Source organism: Mus caroli, unplaced genomic scaffold (assembly GCF_978045245.1).
Source record: "Mus caroli unplaced genomic scaffold, Mus_caroli_1 scaffold_2, whole genome shotgun sequence".
Lineage (NCBI taxonomy): Eukaryota > Metazoa > Chordata > Mammalia > Rodentia > Muridae > Mus > Mus caroli.
Genome location: NW_028227257.1, coordinates 94,172,363 through 94,186,131, shown reverse-complemented (window position 1 = coordinate 94,186,131; position 13,769 = coordinate 94,172,363). Strand labels below are relative to the sequence as shown.

At 36.3% G+C, this 13,769-nt stretch overlaps 1 protein-coding gene across 1 annotated transcript; it reads right to left on the bottom strand.

Annotated features, from left to right (window-relative positions):
• Nucleotides 1-2,723: 2,723 nt before the first annotated feature.
• Nucleotides 2,724-3,671, bottom strand: LOC110289929 (olfactory receptor 8J3). Its single transcript, XM_021156336.1, has one exon. The coding sequence runs from the start codon at nucleotides 3,669-3,671 to the stop codon at nucleotides 2,724-2,726; it is 948 nt and encodes a 315-aa protein (XP_021011995.1).
• Between the last annotated feature and the right edge of the window lie 10,098 nt (nucleotides 3,672-13,769).

Below are 13,769 nucleotides of genomic sequence, written 5' to 3'. Positions count from 1 at the left end.
CAGATTCCAGAAGAAGGCATCAGATCCTCTGGAACTAGAGTTGTACATGGTTTGAACCCCTGTTGTAGGTGGTGGAGAATGCACACAGGTACTCTGGAAGAGCAGGAAGTATTCTTAGCCACTAAGCTGTCTTTCTAGCTCCTGAAGTAATTTTTATTATATAGATGACAGAACTAAATCCACGACCTGTTTTAACTCACCAGATTCACATTAGATATATATGCTGAAATATCATTCTTTGAAATTTTACATGGCTCTTCATGGTTTATTTTATACCAAAGAGGAAAATTTGTTATTTGCTTTGTTGTAATTTTTTAATAGAGTTAACAAAAATTTACTATCTGTAAAATATTTATTGAGTATTATTCTTCTAGCTTTTAAATTTTATTAGCCTTTACTTCCTATAGTTTCTGAAAAAATATTTTCATAGTTTTTATTTTCTTTATTTTTTAAAATCATGCTGGTTATAGGCAGGCCTTGAATTTGAGATAAGAAATTGGAAGTGTGTGTCTAGCTGCTGTGATTTCTTATTTGGTGAATACAGTTATTTGTTTGGAAATGTGTAATTCATCTTTTGTCTGTTTGTTGATGAGATTATGAGAATTAACTTTTTCACCAAGGTCAATATTTCAATGCACAGAGAAGATTTAACTCCTGCACTAAGTAATCAATCAGGGTAACTCTGGTCTTACAGCAATTCCACGGATGGGGATAGGTAGTTGTAAAGTGGTCTGCCCATGTGTATTAGTTACTTCTCTGTTATTGTAATGAAATAGTATAAGGAGACATATACTGAGGGAGATTTTATTTGGGCTCCTGGATCCTGAGGAGGAAGACACCATCATGCCAGGAAAATAAGGCAGTAAGATGGCTGCATGAATACAAGCTGAGAGCTGATGTTTTCAAACAGAATCACAAAACAGGTTAAGCGACTGGGAAACAGCACAAGGCTTTCAATATCAAAAGCCTGCCCCAGTACCTTACTTCCTCATGCATATCCCCAAACAGTGTCACTAAGTACCAGGTGGCCAAATGGCCAGGTCTAGGAGGCATTCTCATTCAAACCAAGTTGCCTGGCTGCTGAATCCAGCATCTTGTATAAACAAAGAAAAGTTATTCTTGGTCTTTTACAGTAAACTCCAGTCTACATTCAGCTTAAAGGATAATCCATAGTATTCCATAAGTTTTTACATTTTTACTGCACAATTTAAGTTTGTAAAGTTTGCTTATTGAATTCTAATTATCAAACTCCTGGAATAAAACATATGTCTTCTCCCACAAGCTGTGTTAAATTGCAATGGTAATTTGCACTGTTATTAAACTGTTATTCCCTTTTGAGTTATTACTGGGGATCAACATGTGAATATATGATAAGTCCAATTAAATAAAGTAATAAAGCTAAGTCGAATAGGGATTTTATAACTGTAGAAAATTATAAGGCAATTAATTAAGTATGTTCTTGGTACAATTCCAGATCTGTTTATCTTGATAAAAGTAAACACCAGGTACATCTTGGAAAAAATAATAAAGGATAAATAATGACTAGAGATAAAAATATGCATCCATATAGCTAAGAACTATGAACCCTGTGGTTTTAATTTTTGATAGATACAAAATTTTCTTTTTAGTGATTGAATTTATAATTTTTGGTCTCATTTATTCTAGTCAATAACTGACCACATATTTGACATTTAAGCAGGTCTCAAAATGATTCTTGTTGTACAAGACTGGTTGACACTTTTCATCTTCTTGGTTTATAACTCCAGTTCTAGTGATTACAAATCCATGCTATTAAAAACATGAGGTCTAAACTTTTAATGAAGGGTCAATCATTTGTAATGTATACTATGGAAGATTTTAATTTTGTGTGGGTGTGTATGTGTATGCCTGGGGGATGCATATACACATATGTGCAGTGCTATGTGAATGATGACTTTACACTAACTGTTTTATTATTTTTTGAGTGTTTTAATATGGTGGAATATTGTCAATAGCCTTATATGTGAAACAAACATTTTCTATTTCACAAACTGCACTTCACATCCGGGCAATTCTAGGGAGGAAACCTTAGGTTTCATGCATAATAGATAAACACTTCATCACCTCATCGATATCCTCAGCCTCCAGATTTTATTTTAAAATAAAAGTTCACAAGATGACATGGGCAATGAAGGCATAATAAAGTATGTTTAAATAATATATTTGATGAATATTAAGTATATTTGTTGCCATTTATAGATTACAAATTTTACTCAGATTTTAGGGTTTTCTTTTTCATTTAAATTCAAACATTCTATCTAAAATAGGCATCTACTTAGTCTATTTCCATAGTGTCCTCTATGCTGCCACAGTTTCTCAGTATGTTCTAGATATTTGGAAAATATACTGGCCAGCATTTTCTCTGCTGCTCTTCTGTTGTATGTCTTCTCAGTTGTTCTCATCATTGGATTAAAGCTATATGCTCAGGTAAAGAAATAAAAGCAGTGAATTCCTCCTTTGTTTGTATCATGGCGAGTCCAGTGTAGGATTGACTTATCAGTAGTAGTGTTAGTCTGTTTCCTAGCTAAGTTAGGGTTTGTCATTCTTTACCACTGTTCCATTGCACCTCTACTTTGTACATTGCACTCTCTGGTAGGAAATTATTATGGTAAAGTCACATGAAAAGAGTCATCATTGCTGATGATAACTCACCAGTTGTCTCTAAAACTAGAAAAGTCTTACGGTTACAGTGATTTAAAAGAATCACATGGATTTGTCATGAATCTCTTTAAAGCAGCCTTCACATCCTTGTTCCTCAGGCTGTAGATCATGGGGTTCAGCATTGGGATGACCAAGGTGTAAAACACAGAGGCCATCTTATCAGTATCTAGTGAGTGGTTAGTTTGAGGTTGCAAATACATAAACAACAGAGTCCCATAGAAAACTGTGACAGCCATCATATGTGAAGCACAGGTGGAAAAGGCTTTTTTCCTTCCTTCTGCTGAACGGATCCTTAGGATAGACAACACAATGTTGAAATAAGATACCAACACTATAGTCATGGAAAAGAACAGGTTTGTAGCTGCAGATATAAAGACTACAGTTTCTGGAAGGTAGGTGTCAGAACAGGAAAGTGCCAAGAGAGGGACATTATCACAGTAAAAATGGTTTATTTTTTTGGAGGAGCAATAAGACACAGAAAACACACAGGATGAAACAACAATGGCTGTGCAAAAGCCATAGAAGTATGTGAGAGACACCAACAGAAGACAGACCCGTCGAGACACCACCACCATGTAGAGCAGTGGGTTGCAGATGGCCACATAGCGATCATAGGCCATCACAGCGAGCATGAAGATCTCTGCTACAATGAAAACCAGGAATCCTCCCAGCTGCGTGGCACATTCGTAGTATAAGGTGGTTTTCTTACTGACTAAGAAGTTGACCAGCATTTTAGGAGCAATGACAGTGGAGTTGCCAAAGTTGATGACTGCCAGGTGTCTGAGGAAGAAGTACATGGGAGTTTGCAGGCGTGAGTCCACGGTGGTCAGGGTGATGATGCCCAGGTTCCCTGCTGCTGTCAGAAGGTAGATGACTAGGAAGACAAAGAAAAGTGGAACCTGCAGTTCTGGAAGGTCTGAAACACCGACAAGAATGAACTCAGTGACATGAGATAAATTTCTAGGAGCCATGTAACAGTTGTGACACGTTCATCTGTTTGGAAAGGAAAAGAATGCCATACCAAGTTAAAGAAGTATTTTCTACCATTACCATTTGATACAAGGTGCAGTCCTCAGGTGAGGTTGGTTTTTATTTATCTTATTTAAATTATGAATGAGTTAAAATTCAGTTGTAAAACTCAAAGTTTTCTGCCTAAACCTGTTCTGAAGTAACATGAGGGGTAATGAATTAAATGGTGAGGTTTGTGGACTACTTCAATTCATGTGGAAGGAGAGATATGCTCTTAGCCTGCAGTATTTGAAGCTGTGATATAATTTTATGTCTTGTTGAGTAAGAAAGGGCATGAGGATTCATATTATCTTTAAGTATCTAAAATACAATTAAATTGTAATTGTTTAGTCTGGCACATATATGTTTACAGCTGGTGTCCTTCCCACTTTCTATAGACTGTCATATAAAGTCATTAGATTGAAATTTAACTTAGATATGTTTTTCACGAACCTGTTATCATTAATTTTCTGCTTTATTTACTAACATGGAATTACATGAAACTATAGTGTTGAATTTCTTTCTACCTTTAAAAGATTATATCAAAATGTTAACAGTTTTATAACATTTTGGCATTATTCATAGGACTTTCTAGCTTTTGACTATACCTTTCATTCTTGTCCAACAAACTTCATATCCCTTCCATTATATTCTAATAAATCAATACTTATTAAATTTTGAATATTTTTATGTACAAAAGTTAAGTATTAATTTTATCATTAGCATGAATATGTAAATATTTTATTCTTATAAAAATATTGGATATCTTTTTGTATAATTACCATAATAATATGCTTATTTATCATAGAATTTCATATGCTGAGTAAGTTATTAAAGTTGTTTAAGGATAGTCATTTTTCCTAATGACAGCTGGGGTGTCATTAACATTCACAACTGATGATGTTTGGGCAGGTAAATCACACAGTCATCCTTCAGCTACAAATTTGCACACAATGTTTAGAGTGTCATGACCTCATTATGCTTCCAAAAATGCCTGATAAAGATCCAAGACCTGTTGATACGTTCCCTCTTTTTAAAATGGACCTAGAAAAACATAGATACTTAAGCTGTAGCTAGAAAAAGAACATTAAAAACTGACAGTGTAAGAAAATAAAATAAAGTCAGTTAAATAAAACCCAGTAAATCCTAACATTATATGGTAGCCAATACCTTTGACTCTGACAACAGACATCACCCTGTCCCTTGGTTTCTGCTCTGGGACAAACACTACCGAAGCTTCACAGAAATCACTTTTGTTCCCTCACGAATCTGATGTTCTGGCCAAGTAAACACAATTTGTAAAATAAACCTGTGAATAATATCACTGCTGCAGGTATGATGTAGGATGAGTAAAACACAGTCAGGGTTTCATTGAAACAACCAGGGAGAATAATTTGACATGGAATAATGGGGATCTTGCCTCTGTCAAAACACCATTTGAATTGAACTTAAAATAAACACAAGAAAATGATTATGTGAAGCATCAGATAGAAAAAAAAATCTCCAAGATTTTGAGCCATAAGAAATAATGGAGAAATGCCATTCTCTGCAATAGAAAATGAGTTAACAAGCAAATGCTTTATATGTATGGAAGGGAGAGAGTAAGAGAAGAGTATGTTACCAGGTTTTTATGAGAAATTGGCAATTAGTGGTATCATGTGTGATATTACATCGAGAGATATATTACTATGTAAATTTCCCACTTTCTTTTGTTACTTGTGAATCATGGAGTTATGTAAAGAGAGGAAATATTTTGATTAACTTAATTGAACCATATTATTTTTTGCTGTTGTAAAGATTATGAATTACAGGGTTGAAAGGGGTTAGAGGTGGGGCTTAAAAGAAAATTTTACGGATAAAATAAGCACCTTTCACAGTTTTTATGGACTTTTTGGAATGAGATAGCACTGGATGGGTCAAAGTGAAGAAGACGAGTTTAGAATATAAATTTGACAGCTAAAAGCATAAGAAGGTATCTTCCATATAATCCATGCTTTGAATCATATGGGGAAAGAAGTGACAGATTGAATACATAGTGGAGATTTTTATGGGGATACTTGAGAATCAGGTCAAAGTTTGTGAAATGGTTTGGCACTTCATATGAAATTATTTAAAATGTAATATTGCAATTTCTGTTTTCAACATACTGTGCTTTTCATGCTTGTAATACATGGCCTAATATTATACCCCTATATACTTTATAGTATATCAAGTACCTGTAACACAGACATCACTAATACTTGATTCACTAAATGTGTAATAAATATTTTACAAGCATGAAAAGCACAGTATGTTGAAAACAGAAATTGCAGTATTAGGCCGTGTATCACAAGACGTATCTGTCTTTAATTTAAAACAAATTTTGGTACTGCTCACCTAATTATCTATAACTGAAAGCAACCACTTTGCTTTTAGAAAACCTAGTGTAATAGAAAAGAAATGGTTTCAGATAGGATAGCTGACACTATTCTCAGTACTCTGGAAACTAAGGCAGGAGGATGGTGAATATACACCAGTTTCCAGCCCAGTTTCAGTCACATAGCAAGACACTACTTCAAAATGAAAGAAAGAGGAAATGCAGACATGGTGGTGCAGCTCTGTAACCTCAGGACTCAAGAATATGTGGAAGCAATATGAAAGGATGTCTAAGATCATCCAGAGCTGTGCTTTTAAACAAGGTGGAGGGGGGCAGAGAAGATTAGATTGAGTTTTCTATATTTGATAAATGAACTAAGTGCAAATTTTAGAAAGAATATTCACTTACTGGGAATGTTATCCATGAATATGAAAAAGGCCACATAATAAACTAGGGTCGTGAGCCTCTAGAAGTTAAAGTCCACAGGTGCTCCCTTAAATGGAGCCCGGTATTCTGACACCTCAGGAAAATGTTTCCTTTCAGCAGACTCTTAACTAAAACGTAGGCAGATTAATTATAGTCTGTGATAAATGACCTTTATAAATGTGTTCCTCCATTTAGTTGCTTGCATTTTAAAACATTATGTCTGTTTACATATGTGACATCGGATCATTTTAATGTCTTTATAAGGCAGTATTACTGTGCACTGCTGACTGACCTGTACCTGACTATGTTTCTAATGTTCTATTTGCTTCAACCTCTTAGGAATTTAGATTATGGCTGTGTACCTTTATGCAGAAATATCATTACATTTAACCTACATATTTTCAAAGAAATTTCCATTCTTCAGGAGGGATGTAATTTGTTTGCAGCACTGTGCATCTACTGTTCGTTTATAAATGTTAATGATTAAAGCAAAATGTCTCTTTAGACAATATAAACAATAAAACTATATAAATTATCTCACTGACAAAAATGCACTGTTTCAGGAATACATAAGGCACAGTGATAATTCAATTTTAAAACATATGAATGGCTGATCATTACCCCAACCGATATTAATAAAAATAGTTAAAATATCCTAAGGAAATGCTAGTTTGAATATTTTACTACTTAATTATTAGCCATTCATAGTTTTCTAAAATTAAAAAGGGATGGTTTGCATTAAGATATAATATTGATTTTAAAACCTTATACAATAATATGAATTATTTTTAACCCACCTGGAATGGATACTAGACTTTATGTTCTTAGTTAAAGTCTCTACATGGTTGTATCCATGAGTTGATTCAGCCCTATACATCTTTAAGAGTCAAACTGTGAAGCATGGTGATGCTGTGATCCATAAATAGTCTTTTGCATCCTTTGGGAAGATGCCACAAGGACTGGTTCCTTAACAATACTCATCTCTAGGAACCCTCTAGGAATTAATGCAGTCATAAACACCTATTATTTTTTAAGAAAAGGTCTCACAGTATATCCCCAGGATGGAGAAGAACTCCCTATCCTCCTACTTTTGTGTTCACATTGAGCTTACTTTGGTGTAGTCTGCGGCTGTATTACTGAATTGAATTGAGTTCAAGCCCATAGTCTCTAAGAGGAATAGTAATGAAATTACATCTGTCAAAGAACATCCCTTTCTTGATAGAATTTTTTATTACAAACGTGCATTACTTAAAACCTTTAAACTAGTGATATAACAATAAAGCAAGAACAGAGTTATATCTGTATGGAACATGCTAATCATTCCAACATCTATCTTCATGTTTGATTTACTTTTAATTCAAAAATAGAATCAATGCAATCATTACCCCCAGGAATGGTATGAAGTGGATTTTAAACTACGACCTCCCTGGGCTACAAAGATATATCAGAGTGTAAGAGTGAGTTCATTGAAACTATGAAGACCCAATAACTACATTTTAAACCTGGGTAAAGGCTTCAGTTGATTGTCAATCAACATTGAGAAGTAATACACAGGATCTCTAGTGCTTACTGGCTAGGTAGCCTAGTCAAAGTACAAGTTACAGTTCATGTACTGGATCAAGAAATAGGAAGACATAGAGGAAGACATTAGATGCACTGTTATGTTTTCCTTAAGTAAGCAAATGTGTGGCATACATATGAAGTCATATCTTGTGAATATGACTAAACATTTTTCATTCAAAATGTGTTAATAATCATTGAATTTAAATTTGTATACTTTTTACATTCAATGTCCAGGGCAAATCTTATATAATCATATAAATTCAACATCTTTTCTGTGTAGATTAATTTTTTATAACCATGAAAGCATCCATATTTATAAATTATAAATTAATGTATATTAAGGTACATAAGTATATTAATGTACTGAATTATGGGCACTCAGAAATTATGCATAAGCTCCATATTTAAATTTTAATTCCTAATATCTAAAAATAGAAATATATTTAGAAATTTGGAACCAAAAGTTACGTGATTATTAAAAGTGGGCTCATCTATTGGCATTTTTATTATAAAGACTTGTATTTTTATATTACACTGTAATCTGTGAGAAACTAAGAAGTTAAAAATTTGTATATATTTATTTGCTCCTGGCAGTGAGTGAATAAAGAAATTATCATAAGGGCAAGTGTGGTGCACATGCCTTTAATTTATTCACTCAGAAGGCAGAGGCAGGCAGATCTTTGTAAATCTGAAGACACCCTAGTCTGTGTAAGGAGTGTAGGATAATCATAGCCATAAAGATAGACACTATTAAAGAATACAGAAACATAAAAAAAAAGCCCAAGTGGTATATTAGTTATTGAAAGAGTCCTCAAAAATGACCACAGACAAGGAAGTGTATATGATGAAAATGACATTTTTTTTTCGTGTTGTATAAAATGAAAGACCAAGATTTCCACAGGTTTGTTCTATTTTTGCCTAGTTGTCTCTCACTATGTCCTCACATCCTCTTACTTGAATTAATTTTGTGCTGAGTTTATTTTCTGTCTCTGCCCCTCTATCCTAAGTTTTTTTTTTTTTTGTAATGTAATAATATTTTAATTAAAATAAAAACAAACAAAAAAGAAATAGACTAAGACTTTCATTAAGTAACACTAACAACCCCTCTTTGTTTGTTTGTTCTTTTTTTCTTTATTCTTCTCTCATATAGTACATTCCAACCACAGTCCCCCATCTGCCTCTCCTCCAAATCTCACCCGACCTTACCTCTCTCTCTCCCCCTGATTCATGGCCCTTCCTTTTCCCTTTAGAAAAGTACAGGCCACCCAGAGATCAACCAAATATGGCATAACAGAATGCAACAAGAGTGTGCAAAAATCCCAGTTAAGTAACCACAGAATGTATGCAGACGACTTAGTGCTGAGCCATGCAAGCTCCATGACCGAGAATTCATTACACAACAAAGGAATATCGAATGGCTGAGAAGCACTGTAGCCATCCAGTAGCCAGGGATGAACTGGGTTATCTGAAAGCGGGCCTCGAAATGAAAAGGATAGGGTGTGAGAGAAGGATGAAGCCAAGACAAAAGTTTATGATCAAGGTTCAAAGTTTAATAGTCAGCACTGCATTTATATAGGGAGAGCCCACAGACCCATCTTTGTTTCGGCTAGATTGAGTTGCAAAATAAGCTCAGCAGACAGTCTACTTCTGTAGGAAATTGACTCCACCTGGGTCTACTTAGCCTGCTCAAGGCTGAGGAAAGGTCACAAAGCTTCTAAAGAAATCTTCAGAGTCCTAAGTGATCAGAGAAATACAAATTAGAACTCTGAGATTCCACCTTACACCAATCAGAATGGCTAAGATCAATCCTGAGTTTTTCAGGCAAATGTATGTATAGATCTAGGAAATATCATCCTGAGTGAGGTAACTCGGACCAGTAGGACATGCATGGTATGTACTCATTAATAAGTGGATATTAGCTAAAAAAAAACAAAACAAAAAAAAAAAACAAAACAAAAAACAAAAAACAAACAACAACAACAAAAACCCAAAATGGTAGAATACCCAAGACACAGTCCACAGGACTTAAAAAGGTCAACAAGCTGGAAGGTTCAAGTTAGCATGTCACAGTCCACTCAGGAGGAAGAAGAAAGCAATCACAAGTTGGGAGGTAGGGAGGGACCTGGGAGTGAAGATGGATAGGGGTTTGGAGTGGGGACCTGATCTGGTATTGGGTGAGGGAAAAGGACTGAAGCCCTGAGGCCCAGCAGAAAGGATGGAAACAGGCAACCTCTCCAGGCAGGAGGTTGGGGAGACCCTCCAGAATGCACCAGAGACCTGGAAGGTGAGAGACTCTCAGGACTCAAAAGGAGGGACCTTGAATGAAGTGTCTAGCAGTAGGAAGAAGGTACTTATAGAGCCCACCTCCAGCAGGAATACAGGGCATCAAATGAGGCAGGGATTTGCCATCCCACTGTTAAAACTCTCACTCACAATTTTTCCTGTCTGAAAGAACTACAGGGATGCAAATGGAACCTGAGTAAAAGAAGGTCCAGATATAGGCCTAAAGTGGGATCCAGTTCAAGGGGAGGTCCCAAGGCACTCACAAAAGAGACGTAGCCATGACTGAATTCTGGAAGATCCAAAATACAGCTGAAAGAGTTAGATGCAGATATGTACACCCTACCAATAGACTGAAGCTGCTGACCTCTGAAGTTGAACTAGGAAAGGCTGAAAGAAGCTGAGAAGGGTGATCCTGTAGGAGGACCAGCATTCTCAATTAATCTGGACCCCTGAGATCTTTCAAACTCTGGACCATCAAACAGGTAACATACACCAGCTGATATGAGGCCCCCAACACATATACAGTAGAAGAATGCTGGGTCTGTGTTCCATCCCTGTCCTCACTGTGCTTGACGGGTCTGTGTTCAATCAGAGATGATGCACCTAACCCTCAAGAGACTGGAGGCCCCAGGGAATTTAGAGATCAGGTTATCAGGTCAGGTATGAGGTAGAGAAGTGGAGGGTGGAGACATCCTCATGGAGATTGGGGGGGGGGATAAAATCTGAAGTGTAAATAATAATAGTAATAATAATGATAAATAATAAAGAAAAAGAAGATATAGCCCAACACAATTAACCCATTTTAGTGTAATTGTCTTTTAAAGGTTCCATTTCCATATTCATTACATTCTGAGGGATTAGGTTGTAAATATGGAAACTTGTAATAAAACATGAATTCCTGCACTGAAAGCTATAAAAATATATAAAAAAATAGGACTTTAGTGTATCAATTGTAATAACATGATGAAATAAAGATGCTAAATAATCTAAATCTCACAATTTTAGCTCAATAATATTTAAAAACAGTAGCTTCCTTAGGCTTGACTCTGAAAAAAATCTATTGCAGAAAAGCAGCACAAAATATTAAAATATGGAAATAAAAACACAGTAGGAACATTATTAAACATAATGAAATACAGAAAGATAAATTACTGTTGATAGTTTACTGAGTAAATTATACCCATACATCCTGAGATTTTTTAAAAACATTTTTTGTATTTTTTTTTAGTTCTTTTTTTTTTCTTTCGAGACAGGGTTTCTCTGTATAACCCCGGCTGTCCTGGAACTCACTTTGTAGACCAGGCTAGCCTCATACTCAGAAATCTGCCTGCCTCTGCCTCCTAAGTGCTGGGATCAAAGATGTGCACCTCCATTTTTAATTCTTTTTATTTTTTTACACTACAGATTTATTTCCCCCTCTCCTGGTCCACTCTCTGACTGTTGCACATCCCATATGTTTTAGTCTTGAGGTTTATACAATTATATGATTTCCTCCTTCCCTTTCAACCATCCAAGCAGTTCCATATGAACCTCATTGCTCTCTCTCAAATATAGTTGCCTTTTTATTAATTATTATTGCATGCATATACACATATGCATTTGTGTATGTTCTTAAATATGACCTGATCAATCTGTATTATGTTATTTGTATGTATGTTTTAAGACCTGACCACTTGGTATTAGATAACTGATTGTGCTATTTCCTGGAGATTATCCTAGTCTATGTATCCCTTAGTTGTCATTCTTTGTGTAGGGTGGAGGACTCAGCAAATTTGGAACGATTTACTGACTGGAGGGAGGCTGGAACTTCTTTTTTTTTTTTTCCAGTTTTTCTTTTTCTTTTTCTTTTTTATTGGATATTTTCCTTAATTACATTTCAAATGTTATCCCCTTTCCTGTCACCCTCAGAAACCCTCTTTCCCATCCTCCCTCCCCCTGCTTCTATAAGGGTGTTCCTCCACCCACTTACCCACTCCCATCTCCCTGCCCTCAATTCTCCTACACTGGGGCATCTATCAGGGCTTCAGAGGACCAAGAAACTCTCCCCCATTGATGCATGACAAGGCCATCCTCTGCTACATATGCAGCTGGAACCATCTGTACTCCTTTGTTGATGGCTTAGTCCCTGGGAGCTCTCAGGGGTCTGTTTGGTTGATATTGTTGTTCTTCCTATGGGGTTGCAAACCCCTTCCTCTCCTTCAGTCCATTCTCTAACTCCTCTATTGGGGACCCCACGCTCAGTCCAATGCTTGGCTCTGAACATCTAATTCTGTATTTGTAAGCCTCTGACAGGGCCTCTCAGGAGACAGCCATATCAGGCTCCTTTCAGCATGCACTTCTTGGCATCCTCAATAGTGTCTGGATTTGGTAACTGTATATGGGATGAATCCCCAGGTGGGACAGTCTCTGGATGGCTTTTCCTTCGGTTTCTGCTCTACACTTTATCTCCATATGTGCTACTGTGAGTATTTTGTTCTCCTTCTAAGGAGGGCCAAAACACCCACACTTCTTCTTGAGCTTCATGTGGTCTGTGAATTGTATCTTGCTTATTTGGAGATTTGGGGCTAATATCCACTTATCAGTGAGTGCATACCATGTGTGTTCTTTTGCAATTAGATTACCTCACTCAAGATGATATTTTCATGTTCTATCCATTTGCCTAAGAATTTCATGAAGTCATCATTTTTAATAGCTGAGAGTACTCCATTATGTAAATGAACCACATTTCTGTATCAATTCCTCTGTTGAAGGAAATCTGTGTCCTTTCCAGCTCCTGGCTATTATAAATAAGGCTGCAGGAATTTCAAATCAGCAAATGATCTCTTGAAGGAGATCAGACATTGTCTGAGCACTTTTGTTGGTGATAGGGAATGCCTCTACCCACCTTGAGAAGGTGTCCACCAATACTAGGAGGTACTTGGCATATTTAACAGTGGACATGTGGAGAAATTCAAATTGCCAGTAGGTTCCAGGAAGGGAATCTCTAGCCAGGTGGGTAGGAAGAGAGAGTTCTGTAATACCTGAGGTTGGAGTATGACATTTGACAGATTTTGTAAGTAACAGTGATAGATTTTAAGAAAGGGAAGTCCTCAGGAGTAGGCTCTAGATGGGTACTGACAAAATAAGACAATGTTTGGCGCTTAGGGTGAAATATTTGGTGAAGATAGGACAGAGTTTTATGAGGGTCAGTGGGTATGAGAGGGGAAGTGAGTTGTAGTATAAGAATATCCTGTGGTGGGTGAAAGAGTCTAGGCCCCTAAGGTCCATAGCTCTAGCTGCCTTGTTGGCTTCATTGTTTCCCTTGGAGACAATAGAGTCATCTGTCTGGTGAGATCTGCAGTCAACAATTTCAGTAGCTGTGGGGAGATGGGACTTTTAGCATGGCCATAATTTGGTTTGCATTATTTACTGATTTGCCCCTCCCAGATAGCAG